The sequence below is a fragment of the Eschrichtius robustus genome, chromosome 8 (assembly GCF_028021215.1).
Source record: "Eschrichtius robustus isolate mEscRob2 chromosome 8, mEscRob2.pri, whole genome shotgun sequence".
In the NCBI taxonomy this organism is placed as follows: Eukaryota; Metazoa; Chordata; class Mammalia; order Artiodactyla; family Eschrichtiidae; genus Eschrichtius; species Eschrichtius robustus.
Genome location: NC_090831.1, coordinates 127464432 through 127485064, shown reverse-complemented (window position 1 = coordinate 127485064; position 20633 = coordinate 127464432). Strand labels below are relative to the sequence as shown.

Below are 20633 nucleotides of genomic sequence, written 5' to 3'. Positions count from 1 at the left end.
CATGGCCATGTAGCGCTGAGTGGTCCTGCTGGTCGGCACATTCACCCTTTTCCCAAACGGTGACGCATCCCCTGAAAAAAAATCCTGGGACGGAGATCTTCCAATCGAACTAAGTAGAACTGACATTCAAAGCTCGTGTAGATGAAACCCAAAGCCCCAAACACCAAAAGTGACATGGACGTATCTTCTCTGCTGATAAGAATGTCACGGAGCACCCCTTCCCAGGGGGACTGGGAGCTGGAGAAATCCGAACGGACACTCAGGTTGTCAACAAGCTCCAGAGGAGATGACGGTCGTCAATGTATTTCCAACAAGCACTTGTAGAGAGAGCAGCTCAGCCAGGCTGTGGGCATGCAGGCAAAACACGACGAAAACCGGGCGGAGGGCAGGGGACGCGGTGCGACGCCTGACCGCATTCCCGTCTTTATCTACAACAAAGTGAAGTATACACGGGCTGCTGGCTGTGCACCTGGTCAGAGGATGTCTTACAAGGCTAGGGACATCGACGACACTGCTTGCGTGCGGCAGGGAGGGACAGAGCCACCCCAGGGCGGGGGTGACACCGGCGCGGGCCTCACTTGCCTCCAGGGTTCCCGTCACCCCAGCACACGTGACAGACCTGGAGGTGGAGTCAACACTTTGTCTGTTCATGTTTTTTAACCAAACGTCACCTGAAAAGACTTGACGGCTTATCAGGGAGGAAAAGGATGGGCCTAAGGGCACCGGGAGATGAACAATGCGAATCTAAGCCAGATCCTAATGCGGCCTGGTGGGAGACAGGTTTTCTTTATGACTTTTTTTAGTGAACAGTACTGGATGTTTTGTTCCCTCTCAGTGTTCTGAAATGTCTCCACAAAGTCTAAAGATGACGTTGAGGAGAGAGCAGTTAGTTACTTCTGATCCGTTTCTTTATCCAAACAAGTGCAAAGCCTACATACTGACTGAACGAAACAAAGCAAAACAAAGCAAAAAACAAAAGAGGCACAGCAAAGCAACCCCATGACCAGAGACAGTGTCAGGTAAAAACCATAGAAAAATACGAATTAATTCCATAAGGTTAACCATTAGCGTAGCTACAGTAACACTTCGTACAGCCCCTTAAAATGCAGAATCTCCTAATTACAGAAAGGAGCAAGCCAATCTATGAACAAGTACTGGGAAAATAATTGTGCTCTAGTTGGTCCATGGCGCGGTGACGTCAGACGGGGTGTGACGCTCTCGAGCGAAGCGGAGGCCGGGTCTACACGCTCCCGCTCGCGAGCTCCGATTCCAAGGCCAGCTTCTGCACTGCCATCCATCCTTTGCTTTTGCTCCTCGGGGAGGGGTCGCGGGGAGGTACCCGTCACGCTGGGGTGGCGATGGTTCCAGGCTCCGTGGAAGCCCCTGTGAGCGACGATGCATCTCCACCCGGGAAGGAGCTTGTTTCTGGGGCAAAGCTGCCTTCAGGACCAGAAACACGCATGCTGGGAAGGCGGCGCTTCCCGCCCGCAGCCCAGGCCCCCGAGGGAGAGCGAGGCGGGGTTCCCGGTCGGTGCCACCGTCCCAGGGGGCGCCAGGCTGTGCTTTGGGCTGGCTCGCTCAGTCCTCCTCCTCGTCCTCTTTTGCTGCGACTGCCGGGAGTTTGTCCTGGATCCGGAAGCACTCCACGAAGAAGCTGATGAGGGCTCGGTACAGGTGCTGTCGCAGCGGGGCGCTGCTGAAGTAGTGGCTCTCATCCGGGTATATCTGCAAGAGAGGCGTGAGGAGTTACCCCCGTGGCCGCCCTCCGCGTGGGCTGGCGCGCCGGTGAGACTCCGAGCCCCACAGCCCGGGCTCCGCGCAGCCGGACTCTCAGCCTGGAAGGCATTTCAGGGCTGCTTCTCCTCGTGGCTTTGCCAGGTGGAGGGTGCCCTCAGCAAATCAGGGACGGAATCAGAAAACACATCGTTTAACAGACTCTGAATGCCTCGCTCGCTCCGCTTGTTTGAATTTGCAACAGGGGTCCAGGCTCGGGGACCACAGAGGCAGCGAGCAGCCCAGGCCTCCAGGCATCAGGACTCGCAAAGAAATGGGAAGAATTCCGTGCTGCCTCTATAGCCTTGGTGAGCGTGGGGAAACCCTCGCTCCCACAGGCACCTGCGTTTGACTCACCGTGTGCCGCGCACAGGGCGCTTTCCTGGACCCCGGTGTCGAATGCAGATGACCTCATCATAAAATCTAGCTCATTGAGCTCTGTGAGAATTAAATGATGGAATACCTCTGAAATGCTTAGAACAAGGCCTGGGACATAGGCAGGGCTGAAAAGACGGCAGCTGATCATTCCGTCCCCAAATGTAATGACTCTGAGTACCCAGGGGCACTGCACCACTTCCACACGAAGGGCCAGTCCCAGCAGGGATTCAAAGCCAAGTCCAACTGGCCCCAAAGCCCGTGTTCTCTCCATGACACCAGGCTGCTTCCTGCACTTTGAACCCTGTCTTCCTCTTATGTCTTCAGGTGATGACACTTACCTTTATTTTCGTATTTATAAAGGTGGTCACTGAGCTATTATATGTACCTCAAACACCAAATAGTCCAAGGGGTACAGAGCAGAAGTACGTCTCCTCCTACCCGGGTCCTGGTCGCCTGGAGCCCTCACCTTGAGTTGTCACCTTTACAAGCTCATCGAGTATCTGAGACACTCGCCGCGCCTGCACAGTGTCCAGTGGGACCTGGGGTGGGTATCGCCCAGCACCTTGCTGACTTCGCTTCGCCTGTATGTGGGGAGGGGTCGACACCAGCAGGCAGAGCTCTGCCATCGGACCTACCGTGGCTGCATGGCGTGCATACAACGTACTTAGCGTTGTACTGTGACCTGAGCGTTCTCAGAAGGAACTCCCAGTGTCACGTGAACTAAGCCCCTCCCTCCGCGTTCATCAGCACGCAAGCCAGCCTCCCTCCCTGCGGGAAGCGCTCCCCGACCGGCCAGCACACACTGGCCCTGTACCAGACACGCAGCAAAGCCAGGGCTGGGAGACAGAGGCAGGCAGCGCTGCCTTGCTCCGAGGGACGGGGCCCTGGTTGAGGAAGTCTCCCGTTTATCCTGGACCTGAGAAGACCACCGGGGTCACACCTGTCTCACCAGTGAACCAGAGGACGGGAAGGAGATGGAAGAAGTTTCCAGAAGCAGCATCGTGCATCGCTGGAAAGCACCTACACTAGAGCCGGTGGGTCAGCACTTGATGCCAGTGAGGTCAAGGCTGTGAGTCGCGTTCTTGGGAAGGACAGTGCTAACTACTGCTGCACCACCGAAGGTTCTGGAACATCCAGCCAGTATTTAGCAGAGGTGTGCTCTCCGGGGGGGAGGCTAGTGAAGCCCAGGCTGCACTCATCGGTGTGGGACAGCGGCCCCTCTTCAGCGAGCATGGGGGTGCGGCTGCTGCCCCGCCTTTGCTCATCAGCCGGGGACGGGGGTGGGGGGCTGGGGGCGGTGGCGGAGCCTAAAGGGGCTTAAACACAGCCTGAGTGCAGAACCGAGCCGCCAACAATCGGCAGAAAAAGCAAGCACCGCCCATCTGTCTGATCTGATGTGTCCCCGAGCATCTCCGATGGCCGAGACAGAGGAGTGTTTGCAGTCATGGGTGGCCGGGTACCACTCAGCTCCTCCTCCGTGGAAAGGCACGTGTGAGGCAGGGCAGGCGTGCAGCACTGTACCTGTAAGCTGTAATTCGCCTTCCCCTTAATGAGCTGCGTGATGAGTTCTGCGGTGTGCTGGAAATGGATTTTTTCTGTTTAAAGAAAAAAAGAGGAAAGCGTCAGAACCCGTAACACCATGGAGGGCGACGCTTTCGCCGAGGCGCCGTGGTCAGCGTCGGGGGCTCACCGTCGGCGGTCGCGTGGATGATCAGGAGCTGCTGCCCTTCCAGCGTGGGCACCCGGTGCGCCACCTTGGCCATCTGCACGTGGGCGAGAGGGGGGTCAGCGCCCACCGCGGGGGTAGGGGATGAGCCCAGGGACCCTGACCCGGAGGGTGAGGTCCGTGCAGTGTGGCGGGCACAGTTCCTGGAAGCCCTGTGGAAGCTCTCAGGGGCCTGGGCTTTCCCAGCCTCAACCCCTTTTAAGGAGAAAGGGGAAAGGAGAAGGTCTAGGAAGCAGGGAGAAAGGGTCTCCTCCCCCTGCAGGTGGCCTGGGGCCTTCATTCAACTGCCGCCACTGGGAGGTGCTGCCCTGGCCAGACCGTCCCGTTGTCCGTGCCCGGGCTTCAGCTCTGAAGCCGCAGCCCGGCCGGCAGCAGACCTCTGGCCTCCTCAGGGCCAGTGAGGAGATGCGTGCGTGACGTCCACACTCGGCCGACCGACGGTGTGGACCAGGAGGTGGTGTCAGAGGAGCTTCCTGCTCCCCCATCAAGGGCTTCTTCTCCGGGGGCAGCAGCCGCCTCGGGGGCAGGGCGCCAGCGGCCATCCACCCCCGAGCCTACCAACCCTGGGACGGACTCCTCCACCCTAAGCCTTCCCCACCTGCCGCCTTGTCCCTCCGGTTCCAGGATGGGCAACCAGACCCATCTTGGAGCGGTCACGTCACCCCGGTGAATGACGCGGGAGGGAGAGAACAGAGGCCAAGGGAGTTAAGAGGGGGCAGGGCCTGGGGGGGGGGGAGGGAGGGAGCGGTTCGGAGAAGAGGCTGGCCCGCGTCATCGTCGACCGGTTCCTCGTTTTTGCCAAGTGGCGGCTCTGCCCCAAACACACCTCATACGCTCTGTTGTCAAGTCCGTGGAGGCCCAAGTACCTCTCGGAAAACGCAGACGCTGTGCAGAAGCAGAGGAGAGCGTTAGCCCTTGGCCTCGGGGCCCCGTTGGGCTCCGGGGGCCGCCCTGGGGACGGGGCTGGGGGCCGGGGCCGGACTCCCTTCCATCTGCCCGGGGAACGTCTGCTTCTGAAGAAGCACCTCAACCTCGTGGGTCTTTACGGGGTTGCTCAGCCGGCGCCACAGTGACATTTAGACCTGCTAGTGTTGGTGGTGGGATTGCAGCACGACGGAAACCGAACTGATCTGATCCCGAAATGAACAGGATTCACACCCCGCCCCCACTTCATTTCAACGACCAGAAAGGGGAACAGATACGAAGAGCAAATTTCCATCAGGGTTCCCTTATTTTCAGAAAGTGTCGGCTGCCTCCGCTCTGCCTGCCCCCTGGCTCAGGTCCAGGGTCTCGTGAGGACCCAGGCCGCCCCGTCAGGAAGTCTGGGAGCCCAGGGCACCGAGCTCCTTCTACAGGTGCAGGGAACCCTTAGTTAAGTCCAGGAGACCACGTGGGCTCTCCGCTGTCCCAGGCACAGTGACACATCAAGGCGCGGGGTTGGGTGCATTTGTGTGCACTCAACTCAGGCAGATTTGAAATAGCTTGATTAAAAACCCCGAGAAAGTCTCACTGAATTTGAAAAATAGAGAATATGTTACACGGATTCCCATGGGACAATAATTTTAAATTATTAAAATTTGGAATTAGGGGAGTTCCTGTAGGATTTTGAGTTGGAATGTGCATTGAGCACTTGCAAAAATCAGCACATCTGCCGTGAGCCTTTCGGCTGCCAGAGCCGGTGAGCTGCAGACGCGCCGGTGCCCCTGGACGGCTCCGCGGGGTCCACGGGTGCCGAGCTGGGGCGCGGGAGGGTGCGGCCACGGAGCGATGCTGGTTCCTCTGCCCCGAAGGGACGTCAGGCCCCCAGCAGGGCTCTGCACACCAGCGACCAGGAGCCCCCGAATTCCCCGTCAGCCTGGCTCGGTGCCGGCAGTTGGGGCCGACGGCCGAGACTCCCTGCCGCCCTGACCCGAATGCCAGCGCCCAGAGCCCACAGAGAGGGCCTCGCCGACATTCAAAAACAGGGTGACGTCACAAAGCCCTTCACGTTCAGAGAAAAGAGGCTGGCTGACCGGAGGGAGGACCCCCAGCAGTGCCCACAGAGCCACGTCCGTGCAGCTGCAGGCGGGGTCTGCCCGCCACACCGGGAGTCCGGCCGCAGAAAGGAGCTGGCAGGTGCTGGGGAGGAGGCGGGCGGAGGGCGGGCCAGAGCCACCCAGGCCCCTGGGCAGCAGCTCCCCCAGCCCTTCCCCCGCCCCCAGACACCCCGCGCCGGACAGAGACCCAGCGCAGGGCCCCCGCCGCACTCGGGGTCAGAGAGGAGGGGTGGGGGCGGCCCGGAGTCCCCTTCCCTTCCGCTCACGCCACCCCCATCACTGCACGCACGAGCAGAGGCGCTGGGCGCGTTCTGGCTCCTGGGCTCTTGTGTCGGGAACGCGACCGAGGGGCGGCGGTGGGTTGACCACTTCCCGAGCAAGTGGCGTGCACCCCTCTCCCCACGCCCCCAGGCCCTGTCTGTGAGGTTCCACCGCGGGCCTCGCCACCCGGCGGGTTATCGGACTGGGTGCCGAGGGACGGAGGCCTGGGGTGGGTGCTGGCTGGGACCAGCGCCCGTCCGGTCGGGGCCCCTACCGTAGAGCTTGAAGTCTGTTATCGGGGAGAGCGCAGAGCCGCACGTGAAAACCGGGCCTTGATTCTCGCCCTTCGCTGGCAGGATGTAAGCGCTCAGGTACCCACCGTAATCCTGGGAATAAGCGGAAGACAGAGAGAGGGGCAGGAGCAAAGTCAATAACTCACCCATGAGAACAGCTTCAGACAAAGAGGTCAGTGGCTCAAGCAACCACTGTCGTAGTTTGTTCTTTTAAAAAAATTTAACATTGAAAAATTATAAGGGAGGTAAGAAGATGAAAGCAAACGCCTTTCCAGCTCAATATAACGTGAGGCAAGTATCCCCCTCCTGGGCCTCGTGTTCGAGTGACACGAGGATGAAAAGTGGCGGGGACTGAGGAGGGTGACTGGGGACCGGAGTGCGGCGTGTAGCGTGGGACGCCTGTCAAGCGTCTGACGCAGCGTTCCCTGCTGCCTCTCCCTTGCCTACAGGCAGAGCCAGCCCGTTTTCTGTGATTCTGAGGGCGGGCCCATGAGGAGCCAATCTCAAAGGGCTCCAGCACCGGTCGCCATGATGCTCAGCTCAGGGGTCTGCTCGGGACAGATGTCCGCACGTGTCGTGTACGTGGGTCAGTCCTTCCTTTCCTGTACTGCCCTTATTTGGGGCTGACATGAAAGACCCCAATTTCAATGTGAGCCTTCCAGAGAGAGTAAAGCATTACACCATATCTGCCGTGGGTGCTGGCTGGTCCAGATGCGCCTGTTTCCTGCAAGACCCAAAGGGAAGGGGGCGCAGATGTGATGTCCTGCTGAGCAAAGGTGGGCGGGGAGAGGAGCGAAGGCCCAGAGAACCAGGGTGTGGCACGGGGACTGTCAAAGGTGTGGGCGTGTGTGAGTGCGTGTGCTGAGGTGAGAGGGTGGCGTGTGTAGAACCCACATACCTGATGGAGACTGTCTGTCATGTCCATGCCATGCCAAACTCACTGTAGAATTAACTGTTTTTGATCAATGTATTTAAGTTTGTTATATTATAATAGTGCTCCTTCAGTAGAACAGGAATATCTTAATGACAATGAGAGTCTTTTTGGTTTCTGGCAAATAATATTCATGGTCAATGGAATCTCCAAGCCTTACCAGTCATTCTGCAGTTTGTTTTTTAAAATATGTTGACTGACAACATCAAATGCTGGTGAGGATGTAGAGCAACAGGAACTCTCATCCGTTGCTGGTGGGAATGCAACATGGTACAAACACTATGGAGACAGTTTGGTGGTTTCTTACAAAACTAAACATCCCCTCACCATATGATCCTGTGACTGCACTCCTTGGTATTTACTCTAAGAAGCTGAAAACTTATATCCACACAAAAACCTGCACATGGATGACCACAGCAGCTTTGTTCGTAATTGTCGAAACTAGGAAGCAACCAAGATGCCCTTCAGCAGGCGAGTGGATGAACTGTGGTGCATCCAGGCAGTGGATTATCTGGTGCTGAAAAGAGATGAGCTACGATGCTATGGGAAGATCTGGAGGAACCTTAAATGCTACGTGAGAGAAGCCACCTGGGAAAGGCTCCACACTGTGTGATTCTGACTCTGTGACACTCCAGAAAAGGCACAGCCGTGGCGACGTAAAAAGAGGAGTGGCTGCTGGGGGAGGGGAGAGAAGGGTGAAGAGGTGGAGCTCAGGGGATCTTCAGGGCAGAGAGACTGCTCTGTGCGACCCCGTAATGATGGAGACACGCCATCACACATCTGTCCAAACCCACAGAAGGTACAACCTCAAGAGGGATCCCCGATGTAAACTCTGGGTCCTGGGTGGTGATGATGTGTCAGTGCAGGTTTGTCAACCGTAACAAAGGTACCGAATGGTGGGGTTTGATAGTGGGGGAGCCCGTGCATGCTGGGGGGGGCAGGGGGAATTATCTCAAGCGTGCTGTGAACCTGAAACTGCCGAATGCCTGTCAGCTAAAGGAATCGATGGCTTACTGCCTCGGAGGTGATGCAATCACAGAGTCCACGACCCTGTATCTGAGGCGCCATTCAAAGAGGCGGGGACCCATCAGGCAGAGTGGATAAGGGCGACGACCAGCAAAGAGTACCACACACAGCCTCGGCCTGTCTCTGGGACGGGGCTGCGGGCTGCGTTCTGAAGGGCGTGTGGGCCCCCGTCCACACAGCACACGACTCCCCGGCAGCTGAACCTCCCACTTGTCCAGAAAGCCTCTTCGCCACTCCCTGACTCCTGCGTCTGCGTCCACAGGGACCTTTGAAAGGTCCAGGCGCTGGGGCCATGTTCAGGTGCCCACGTGGAAAGCAGCCAGAGGAGGGAGGCCAAGCTCCCAGGAGCAGAGGGCATGTCTGGGGAAGAGCCGAGACTGGACAGAGGCCGACCTGGGCCCGGGCGCCCTGCCCTGAGCCGTGGTCAGTCTGTGGGGCAGTAACTTTCCCATGGGAACGGGAGGTAAGAGCTGACCCCCCCAAGTTACGCTGTAAGTGATCCAACTGGCTCTGAGCCGCGCAGGCTGGGAGTGGCCTCCGCCAGCACAGAATGAGCCCTAGGACTCGGCGTCCAGGCTCTGATCCATCCCCTGGGCCCTCCCTTTGCTGCTGCGCCTCCCGTGCGGGTGTGGGATACACAGCACGTGTGCTGGGACCTCCACAGGGCGATGCCTCGTCTCAGATGCACACGGCTCCCTCGAAACCCTGGGCTCAGAGGTGATGACGTAACAGGTATCTCTCCGGTTACCTGTTCAAACCTCCACCTGCCACGGGGTCACTGCGAGGCCCCTCTGCAGGGCCTGTTCTCTCAGAGGGAAGACGGGTCTGTGTCTATCTCTCTGTGCTCCTGCCTTGAGACCAAGAGGCCGCGGGTCCAGGCCACCTAGCAACGGGGGAGGGGGCCAGGGCGATAGGAGGTGGTCCTCCAGGGACCCAACTCCCAGCCACGGCCCCACCACACCCGGCTACGGCCCTCGGACGTGGGCCACCCTGGAAGCGTCTCTGGTTTGACAGTTCAGGGCACGAACCTCCCTACCCCTCCCTACCACGTAAGTGAACCTGCTAAATCAACGCGGCTGCTGCACAGAAAGACCTACAGAAATAAAGACTCCTGCCTCCCCTTCTCTCCTGGGGCACCACCCCGAGAACCACAGCAGGCTCATCTGAAAAGTAATCAGGAGCCTCACAGAGCGCTCCCACAAGGATCTGGCTTCTTTTTCCCTTTCCTTCCAGACAGTGTGAAAAAAACATTGATACATGAGCTGCTCAGATGAGGGCTCCCTGTGCTGGAGTCACTGAACATCTTGAGTTGTTTGTAGTGAGGTGGATGGACCTGGAGTCTGTCATCCAGAGTGAAGTAAGTCAGAAAGAGAAAAACAAATACCGTATGCTAACACATATATATGGAATCTTAAAAAAAAAAAAGGTTCTGAAGAACCTAGGGGCAGGACAGGAATAAAGACGCAGCCGTACAGAATGGACCTGAGGACACGGGGAGGGGGAAGGGTAAGCTGGGACGAAGTGAGAGAGTGGCATGGACATATATACACTACCAAACGTAAAATAGATAGCTAGTGGGAAGCAGCCGCATAGCACAGGGAGATCAGCTCGGCGCTTTGTGACCACCTAGAGGGGTGGGATAGGGAGGGTGGGAGGGAGACGCAAGAGGGAGGGGATATGGGGATATACGTATACGTATAGCTAATTCACTTTGTTATACAGCAGAAACTAACACACCATTGTAAAGCAATGATACTCCAATAAAGATGCTAAAAAAAAAAAAAAAGGCTCGCAGGCGGCCAGAGCAGAGATGTTCCCAGTGAATCAGGGTCAGGCCTGGGGGTGGTGCAGGTCAGGGCCTGAGCAGGGGGTGTGCAAACAGGGGCCAGCAACCTCACCTTCCCAAACACGGCCACGCGCGTCTTGTCAATGTACTGCTCCTTCAGCATCACCCTGCAAGGTCAAGGAGACGGGGAAGTTAGTGCATGCCACGGCTGAGTCGTGCAACCTTGGGGTCTAGAGTCGTGTTTTCCAACCATTTCAACGATGAAAACCCCTACTTTAATCAAAGGAAATATTGGAATTCTAATATCATCGGTCATTGCTTTCACTTTTTTAGTGAGCCGTATGCCCACACGCAAAGCTCAAAGCGCCCCTGCCATCACTGTGGGGCGGCCAGGCGAGTAAAGCTTGCTGGTTGAGAACCGGGAACGCGAAGCAGCAGAGGCTGTTCTGGAGACTCGCAGGCCCGCCTGGGTCCCCGTCTCCCTCACTTGGACCACGTGACTCCCAGCCACCAGGCTCTGGGAGGGTCCTCCGGGATCAGCAGGGAGAAAAGGCTCTCCGGGTGCTAGTCGGCTTTGAGTCAGGGCACTGGGTCCCCCTTCACCTGCAGAGTCCTCTGTCCCCAACTCCTGGGAGGGGTCCCCTGTCTTGGACCTGTTTGGTGGCAGAATCACTCCTGCCTTGAGCTCTGCCTTGGATGCCACCAGCTCGGCGCCCAGGCTGGCGCTGCCCGGTCCTGCCTTGTCCCTGCCCGCATCTCACTGCTCTCCTCGTGGTCCCTTGTTTCCCCCCCAAAGTGGCCGGAATCTTTCTGGCTTCTGGACCCTCACTCGGCAGCAGGAGTCCTGCCACCTGCTGGCCAGTAACTGGCTTCTTTCTGAGTCTTCCTGCTGCCTTTCTCCATCTGTCACCACCGCGAAGCCTCCTTCCCCCAGCTTCCTGTCACCCCAGTCTGGGTATTGCCCGGTGATTATTTTCTTGCGTCTGCTGTCTGGAGCCACCCCATCCCCTCTGACCGCCCTTCTCAGCCTGGGGGACTGTGAACCTCCGGGTCCTGGGCCCTGAGAGTGCCCTATCCTTCTCCAGCCAACTCTCCAAGGACGCCCACGTCCTGGGACCCGGCCTGCCCTTCATGGTTGGAGCAGCACTGCTATTATGATGTTGGAAGCAAATGGACCCCGTTCCTGGGGGTGGGAGGGGTGAGAGGGAGGGCCCAGCGCGGAGCAGCAATTGTCCTGACTTCTCACGATGATACAAGTTCAGGTGACTTTTGTACTTTTATTACAGTCGGCCCTCCGTATCCACAGGTTCCACACCCACAGATCCAACCAACTGCTTACTGAAAACATTGAAAAAAAAAATACAGAAAATTCCAAAAAGCAAAACTTGAATTTGCAGCACCTTGGTTAACTATTTACACAGCATTTACATTGTACTTACAACTGTCTACATTGCATTTACACGTAGGGGGTGTTACAAGGGATTGAGAGATGTGTGTATCTTAAGTACCCAGGAGGATGTGTGATGGTTATGTGCATATGCTCCACCGGTTCACAGAAGGGGCTTGGGCATCCGAGGACTGTGGTACCCACGTGGGTCCTGGAACCGGTCCCCAAGGATAACGAGGGCCAACTGTGTATTACTGTTTATTTTAATGTAACGAGTTTCCCCAGAGTATTTGTGGAAACCTGATGATTCATGCATGTTCATTCTGTGGATCGATCTGGTTGATTCCATTTCAGAATACTAGTGAGAACAAGAAAACTGGCCCTACTACCTTCCCCGCCTCCTCGTCCTCCTCCCCCCGCCCCTCTTTCCCACCCATCCCTTGAGTGTGTGTCATCTGTAAGCCTCAGTGCGAAGTCTTAGGGACAAAGGCTAACTCACAGGCCTTACTGTCAGAAGCTTCCACTCTCAGAGTCAGGGTATCTTGTGTCCAATTCCTGCTCAGCTACTAAGGGGCTGTGGGACCTTCAGACATGTCACTGAAACTTTCTGGGGAGAAAGAGAACAGGCTCCAGACGCTGGGACACCAGGCTCAGTGCGGGGTGAGGTGCAGGATTGCAACAAGCAAGCCAACCGCGAGTCTGCATCCTACATGGGCCTCCCTCGGCCCCTCCCAGATGCAGGTACTCGGGAATGGGATGCCCAGGCTGGAGAAGCTGACCGCCCCCGGAGAGGATACACACCATATCAAGGGGTGTGGGTCTCTCCAATGAAGAGCTGGATGCCCTCCACCACCCTCGGTAAAGCCCACCTGCCAACAGCTCACAATCTGCACACAGAACTGGCACCCCGGTTGGTACCTCTCTTATGAATGAAGAGGCAGCCAGGTTTCATCAGAAATGTAAAGAATCTTCCAGATGAGAGAGTCCAAACCAATACCCAAACAACAACAACAACAAAAAAAACCCAGAAAAATTCAGGAATCCAGAGGGAACAGAGATAGTTCACTGAACAGAAGAAAATCGTCCTAATGTGTCTAGAAAGACAAAAAATATTGAACCAATCAGACAAGAATAGTATGCTCTTGGATGAAGAGAGAAGGCTAGGGATTTTGAAGTGTCATGCCTGAAAATAAACATTCAACAGAAAGGCTGGAATATAGGAGAGAAAATATGATGAAAATATGATGAATATATGATGAAAATAAACCGGAAGCACCAAAATAGTACAATAAAATTTCCAGAAAGAAACAACAGAGAAACGAGAAATTATCAACACATTATAGTAAAAACTTTCCAAGACTGAAGAACAATTATTCCCCAGATTGAAAAGTCCCACACCAATGGCTGAAATTTCAGGATACCAGAATTAAAGACGTCCTTCTTCTGAAAAGGAGAAAGAAGCAGGCCATCTACAAGGATCAGCAAATACAATGACATCGTTTTTCTCACCAGCAACACGTGGTGGACGATTCCAGGGCCTTCTAGATAGAAATTATTTTCTTTGTAGATTTTATATCTAGATAAACGATAATTTCAAATGTGGGAACAGAATAAAGACATTTTGAGATGCTTTCTAGATATATGAAGGAAAAAGTAAATAAAAAGGGAGACATATATCTGTTGCTCTTTGGCCCATGACCCAGGGTGTGTGCAAAGGAGCCAACACAGGAGAGTTGGGAAAAGGGCCTCAAAAGTGACCCTATAGACACGTGGTCCACGTGGACCAGAAGGAAGGGGACTCCAGCGCAAGAAAAGAACGCTGGCGCTGACAGATTACCAGTGCGTGCGAGCATCTGGGAAGAATACGAACAGGAGCCCGAGCGGCCTGCAGGAACAACTGGGAGTGTTGTGAGCAGGTACCAATACATAGAAAGTTACCCAGATGAAAGACAAAGCAACACTTCAGGAAATATCAAGTGATGTAAAGGAGAGCAGGGCACGAAGAGACCCCCGGGGTCTGAGGTCAGCACCATTTACATAGTGAGCCTGCGCCTCAGACTGTGGATCTAACCAGGCAGTTGGTGTAACAGTTCTGGGAAGATGCTGGTACAGAGCAGCTAAATCCTCACCTGCGACAACAGGAAGTCCTGTGATGAGAAATCGCGACGTGACACCTGCGCTCAGAAGAGAGATGGACGCTTGACGAAGGGGATGATGTGGCTGGGGGTGGTTGTCTCCGCGAAGCAGGGCTGGTGGGGGGTTGGGTGAAGGGCAAGGGGATTTGTGTGGATCATTTAAGCCTTTGTTACGGGTTGAATTCTGCAAAATATGTTGAATTTCTAATCCCCCAAACCTCGGTATGGGACCGTATTTGTCAACAGGGTCCACCGCAGATGTAATTAGTAAGTTAAGATGAGGTCACACTAGAGTGACTCGTGTCCTTGTAAGAGCAGAAGAGACACAGAGACCCAGGGAGGACACGGCCACTCGAAGATGCAGGATTGGAGGGGCGCGTCTACCAGCCAAGGATTGCCAGCAACCACCGGGAGCTGGAAGAGGCGAGGCAGGGTCCTCCCCCGCAGGTGTCAGAGAGAGCGCAGCACTGCCCACACCTTGACTTTGGCGTTCCAGCCCTAGGACACTAACACAACACTTTAATACTTTTGCTTTTCAAAAACACTGTGCAGGTATCATAGGATAGCCTGGCAGACTTCAAGTCACGTCTCCAGGCTTAGGAGTTAGAGGTGTGTGCAGGTGCACACGCACACACACACACACTCACACACAGCCCAGGTTGACCGTCAAAGCACGGCAGGCATGCCTACACACGTGGAACCACTGAATACGTTTCTCCAAGTTTCTGAATTCTCTTCTCATGACCCAAATCCCTGATACACAGACGTGCGTCTGGGAATGTCTGGTGAAATGGTCAACCTGGTCCCATGAGGATTCTGCCCCACGGCCTGAGGTCCAGACCACAATTGCTGGGATCGTGTAGCAGTCTGCGGAGACCACGGAGCGTGGAGTGAGCCACATGAACCTCAAAGGGCATGGGGCCGGGGTCTCAGGCGCCATGCCAGTTCATAAAATATTTCGGATTTTTATTCTCAGCCCTACTTCCACATTCGCAGGCAGCCTCTGGTCTCCGGCAACCCCTTCATTTAATTACCTGGCGATTCATTTCCTGATCTAAAAACCACAGGCCTTGGTAATGATCCTCATTTGTAAAGTACTCAGGAGTCTCCCAAGGAAAATAGTTTTTTCCAGTATCAAATATTGTTATTATCGTGTTGCTGTATTTCCACTCATCAGCCGGGCAGTTCCTGCGTGACGGCTGTTTCCGGGTGAGCAGTGGAGCCCTGAGACGGAGGAGCCCGATGCAGGTGTGGGAGGTTCCATCACTGGGACGCTCCGCGGCGCGGCGAGACCCCGGCGTCCCTCTCGATGGAGCAGCCGCTGAGCTCTGCCCCACGCCAGGGTTCGCAGAGGCCCCGAGGGAGGACGGGGGAGGCTCCAGCCTCCAGAGCGCGTCTGGGGGACGTGGGCTGACACCCTGGGAGCAGCAGTGCTCGCACCTTCCAACCTTCCACGGGTCCACACCGTCTCAAGCTGTCCCCGCCAGTGACCGGCATGGGGTCCTCCGAGGCCCGCCTCAGCTTGGCAGAGACGCTCAAAGCCCAGCCGCCACGGGAAGCCCGCTCTCTGTGTCCCGTCCTTTCCCGTGTCAGAGCCCCTGCTGCGCTCTGCGTTCCGCATCCTGTACAAACACACCTTCTGCACGTCTAAGTGTGTGTTGGCACCGCTTCCTGGGGACCCACGCTGACGCAGGTGTCACGGACCACACAGCTGCTCTCAGCACCTTCAGAGTCAGGGAGCCTCACAGCCAGAGACTTGGTGGGGCAACAAGGAGGGGCCAGCGGGGGAACGTGGTCAGCACATTTGTCCTGCCCTCTGCGGGGGGCAGCAGAGCGCTGTGAGGGACACAGAACTCACCGCCCAGCTCCACGTCCATCTCCGTATCTATTCACTTACAGATCTCGCTGACCCTGCTGCAGAAATGCTTCCTCCACGGCATGGTGCTGCCCCTGCCCTCTCGGGGACTCCGACAGCCCTGACTGTCCCCAGCCCCAGCGTACCCCCCATCGATCCCCTGGATCTTCCTAACCCCGCCCATGCCTTTGAAGACATGCATGTTATTTCTCTCTCCTTAAATCACCCCATTTGAATGTTTCCTGCCAGGACTCTGACCCATAAAACCTGCTACACCGCTACCAGCATCACAGTTCTGAAAAATAAAGGTGGCCTTGTCACCTCCTTGCTAAACTCCCGAGGGACCTCTGCTGCTGGGAGGGCAGGCGGCGGCTCCGGAAGATGGTGTGGGAGGGTCTCAGCCCACCCCACGTCTCCAGGCGTCCCCTGGCCCCAGCGCAGCCCACACTGGGCTTACTGGGGGCCCTGGACCTCATGCGCCTTTGTGTTACCGGGACCGTTGCTCCCAGCATTTCGTCTGTGTGGAATGCGCACTCGCACTCCCGTGGGCAAATCCCCACTACCCTTTGAGGTGAGGTCTTGGCAGAAAGCCACCTCCTCCTAGAAGCCCCTCCAGGGAGGGCTGTGCTCCTCCGCTCCCAGACCACCCGTTCGCATGGCCCTTGGCCTGGCCTGCGAGGGACATGCTTGGCAGCTGTGGTCGGGGGAGACCCCCTGGGCTCCAGGACTTCCTCCAGGTGATGGAGGAAGTTGGGACAACTGCCCGGGGGTGGGGAGCTTTGGGGAGCTAGGGTGGGGGGCTGGTCTCAAGGTCTCTTAAACTGAACAGACTGGGCCAGTTCTTTCTAATGAAAATACAGACCCAGATCCTAGATAAAGCTTCGTAGAGTTCTCCATGGCTTGAGACACTTGGGCATCAGCTTCCGGAGAAGCTCTGCGTGGCTGCTGACGGCTGTAAGGCCTGCGAAGGTTTGTGTTCCTGTTCCTGGAAGCCTCAGTGGCTTGAGAGCTGACATTATTTACTGTTGTTCTGGAACAGGTTCTGCCCTGTTTTTGAACAGATGGCCGATCAATCCCTTATTTTTAGAAACACCGTGAGTGTGAAACAGCCTGTGCCCTCTCGTCCCCTGCTCAGAGTGGGGCGGCCACACCAGCCAGGCTGGCAGGATGTCTGAAGGACGCCGCGTCCTACCCCAGGGCCTCGGGGGGGGCCGCGAGGACTCCGGGCTTCCTGGGAGGAGTCTGAGCAGGGCGGCAGGTGGGGAAGGACGAAAAGAGGGGGGCTCCGAGGGAGGGGACTCTGCGGTCATCCTTGTCCCACGCCCCTCCCGAGCCTGACCTGGGCCCACGTGCTTCTCCAGAGGGCTCCCTGTGGCCCACGTGCCGCTGCTGCCTCTCCTTCCCCGGCTGTGCTGTCACCACCCTTCCTTCCTCCGCCCGGGGCGGTGGACCGGTCCCCAGCCCACCGGGTCTCGGGGGGTTGCCCCCACTGCCCCTGGGTGATGCTTCTGGGTTCTGGAGTTGGCAGGGAGACAGAAGGAGAGTTTGTTGGGTGGCCCTGGGGAGGCTCCTCCCTTCCTTCCTGGAGGTTTCTGGAAGTGGCTCAACCTGCTGGCAGTGCTCTGGCAGCCGTCCTGTGAGCGTGAGGAGAAGAGGCTCAGCACAAGGCCCTGCGCTTGGCTGGGCGGAGAGACGAGAGAGCCGGGCCTTCAGGGGCACCGTCGGGTCCCTGAGCAACCAAGCTGAGGCCTGACGTCCCCCTGGACTTCCAGCGCCAATACAGTGTCGTGTTTTTAAAGCACGTTTAACATTGTGTGTGTGTGTGCACGTGTGTCTGTGCTGTTGTTAACTTCCAGGCAAAAGCATCCTGACGGGCGCGCCTTCCCAGACTCTTGGGTCCTCAGCCATCTCTCCCACCCCTGTTCTCTGCCTGTAGCACATGCCGGTCTGATCGTGTCACCTCTCTTCACCAGCTCACGACTCCCTTGAGCAGAGTGGGACATTCGTTCATGCACTCATGGTTTCATCCACTTAGAAATTATTTACTGAGTACACACCACGTGCCATCAATCTTTTTAAAAACAAGAGAGAAAATGTTCTGAAAAGTCAGTAAAGTGAAATCTTTTAAACCTGCAGAGCATACAGTCATGATGACAGACGGGATGCAGTGTCCAGCTTTCTTGCAGCCCTTCAGTCAACACTTATTCATCTGGGCGCTGTACGCCGCCCTTTCCAGACGCCCAGCGTCCAACATCGCGCACCCCGATTCACAATCAGGATGACAATCGTGCGGCATGCCCTTCTTGTCCCTCCGAGCACCGGAGTCTGTGGGTCTGGCTGCATCTCCTGGGTGAAGTCACGTTTGGCCCTACGGTCCGCTGTGCCATAAAACTGTGAAAACTATTTCTACAGATGCGCCTGCAGGCCAGTTAGTCGGGCACAGGTTCTTGATGTCTCTTATTCCGGGGCAACAATAAAATTCAATCAATAACTTTGAGCATCGGTCCCCTGCACTAAGCCCCTTTCTGTCTCGGTGACACTCTATCAGTCCTGCTGCCTCGGTGACAGAGATGTGAAGAAACCAAGGGACAAAACGTGCCCGTCAGTGGGGCTGAGCGGGGGTTCTGACGTGCCGCCTGGAAGCGCAGGGGGTCCTTCCTCAGGAACGCAGTGACCCGCTGCGTGGCTCCAGCCCCACTCAGTCCTCACTCTCTTGTGCCCCCAGCCCGGCTCTCCCTCCGTGATCAGCGGCCAAGGTCTACAACCACAGCACGCCCACGTCACGGTCTCTGCACCCGGTTTCAATCAGCGGAACGGACAGGCCACCGAGCTATGTGATAGCGAGGATACAAGTCTTTGGGAGAAGATTACTAGCAGGAATTCACTGCGGAACTGCCCGAAGACTTTGTAAGTACGAGCAAATCGCAGGTGAAATGTGTGTTGACAAGAAACATGCGTCTGGAGAGGAACATGGTGCAGCCCAGGTAGGAGCTGCGGCCGCCCCGCTCCCCACCTCCCCCCGTTCCAGTGGTGCCTCCGGGGGTCCTCACCTCACAGCCTCCATCTGGTCCTTCTCCTCCAGCGAGCCCAGTCTCCGCTTCACCTCGTGCAGCAGCTTGGTCCCTTGGAAGCCGCTGCCGCGGCCGTCGCACTTGACCACCACGGCCCCGTGACTGCTCACCATCACCGTCTCCCAGCTCACCTCAAACTTCTCGGCCACGCTCTGGCTCCCCGGGGCGCCATCCCTGGAAAGACAGGCCAGGCCTTGGCACGTGGCTTGCAGCAGCGGCTGGTCCAGCCGACATCAGGTCCCATGATGCTCCCCTAGGGGCTGGCTGTGCCCTCCCCGGAGGGCGCCCGCGACCCCGGCCCCATGTCCGGCTCCACACCTCTGCACACCCGGAGGGCGATGGGGAACCTGAGCTCCCAGGGCCACCCCGAGCACAAGGCCACCGAGGGGCATGTTCTCGGGGAGAGGAACTTGGAAAAGTCCTTCCACGTCCCCCCTTGGTTTGCCTCCCCACACGGCCTGACTCGGCCTGCCCTTCCTGGGTTCAGTTTCCCAGGCTGTCGCCTTGGTCCCCATCACGTGTTGCTCCTTCTGGCGGCACCTGGTTTGAAGGAAACCCCTCCTTTCGGGTTCGCCCCGGAGCAGAGCCTGTGGCTGACCTGGGCGGCCTTTCTGTCCGCGTCTCTGCGGGGCAGCCTGTGCACTGTCCCCCGCAGAGTGTCGCCCAAGCACTTAGCTGGGTGGGGTGTGGGTTCCCTTGTTCTCGTGGCTTCCCTGTTTCCCGCCTGGGGACACGACCGTGTGAGCTCAAGTCACCCACGGCGCGTGTTGTCACCCGGGAATCGGCCAGAGCTGCCGACGGGCCTTGCAGATGGGGACACGGCTGTGGAGCGTTCACTAGCACTAACGGGGGTGGGGAAGCGTCTAAGTGACTTTCCTTCTGTGAGCAGGAGGGATGGCCAGCGCCAGGCCCAGGGCGCTCAGAACCGGCCACAGACGCACCGCCCCTTCTGAGGCTGGCCGCCCCTCCAAGGAGGCCACAGCTACTACACCACTGTCATCCCGGCCTTCTGCCGGGACAGGAGTGCAGGCAAGGGGTGTGTGTATGTGTGTACTGGTGTGTGGTGTGTGTGTCTGTGCTGTGTACACTGGTGTGTTGTGTGTATCTGCTGTGTATACTGGTGTGTCGTGTGTGTGTGTGTATATGTGGGTGTGGTGTGTGTATGTGTTGTGTATACTGGTGTGTCGTGTGTGTATGTGCTGTGTATACTGGTGTATGTGGTATGTGGTTTGTGCGTGTATGTGAGCGTGTGTGTGTGTGATGTGTATATTTGTGTAGTGTGTGTATGTGTGTTGTGCACGTGTGTATATATGTGAGTGTGTGCTTTTGTGTTTTGTACATTCGTGTGGTGTGTGTGTATATATGTGAGTGTGTGTGTGTGCGTGTGTATATATATGTGAGTGTGTGTGCTGTTTTGTACATTCATGTGGTGTGTGTGTGTATATATGAGTGTGAGAGTGTGTGTTAGTGTGAGAGTGTATGTGTTGTGTGTATATGTGTGAGTGTGTATATGTGTGAGTGTGTGTATGTGTGTGTATGTGTGTATATGTGAGTGTATGTGTGAGTGTGAGAGTGTGTATGTGTGTGTATATGTGTGAGTGTATGTGTGTATATATGTGTGAGTGTGTGTGTGTTGTGCCTGTGTGTATATATGTGTGTGTGCTATTGTTTTGTACATTCGTGTGGTGTGTATGTGTGTATATGTGTGAGTGTGTGTGTGCGTGTGTATATATGAGAGTGTGTGTGCTGTTTTGTACATTCATGTGGTGTGTGTGTATATGAGTGTGAGTGTGTGTGTTAGTGTGAAAGTGTATGTGTTGTGTGTATATGTGTGTGTGTGTATATGTGAGTGTGTGTGTATATGTGAGTGTGTGTATGTGTGTGTGTGTATATGTGTGTGTATATATGTGTGTGTGCGTGTGTTGTGCCTGTGTGTATATATGTGTGTGTGCTGTTGTTTTGTACATTCGTGTGG

At 56.3% G+C, this 20633-nt stretch overlaps 1 protein-coding gene across 1 annotated transcript in view; it reads right to left on the bottom strand.

Moving 5' to 3' along the window:
* Positions 1 to 1574: 1574 nt before the first annotated feature.
* The window catches only part of DPP6 (dipeptidyl peptidase like 6), a 780578-nt gene continuing 761519 nt past the window's right edge, over positions 1575 to 20633 (bottom strand). Inside the window, exons 20-26 of the mRNA XM_068550205.1 lie at positions 18638 to 18832; positions 10323 to 10377; positions 6449 to 6560; positions 4704 to 4762; positions 3842 to 3914; positions 3673 to 3746; positions 1575 to 1725 (exon numbers count right to left, since the gene is read on the bottom strand). Of these exons, the coding sequence (XP_068406306.1) occupies positions 1579 to 1725; positions 3673 to 3746; positions 3842 to 3914; positions 4704 to 4762; positions 6449 to 6560; positions 10323 to 10377; positions 18638 to 18832 (715 nt within the window). The 3' untranslated portion in view covers positions 1575 to 1578. The remainder of the gene's footprint in view (positions 1726 to 3672; positions 3747 to 3841; positions 3915 to 4703; positions 4763 to 6448; positions 6561 to 10322; positions 10378 to 18637; positions 18833 to 20633) is intronic.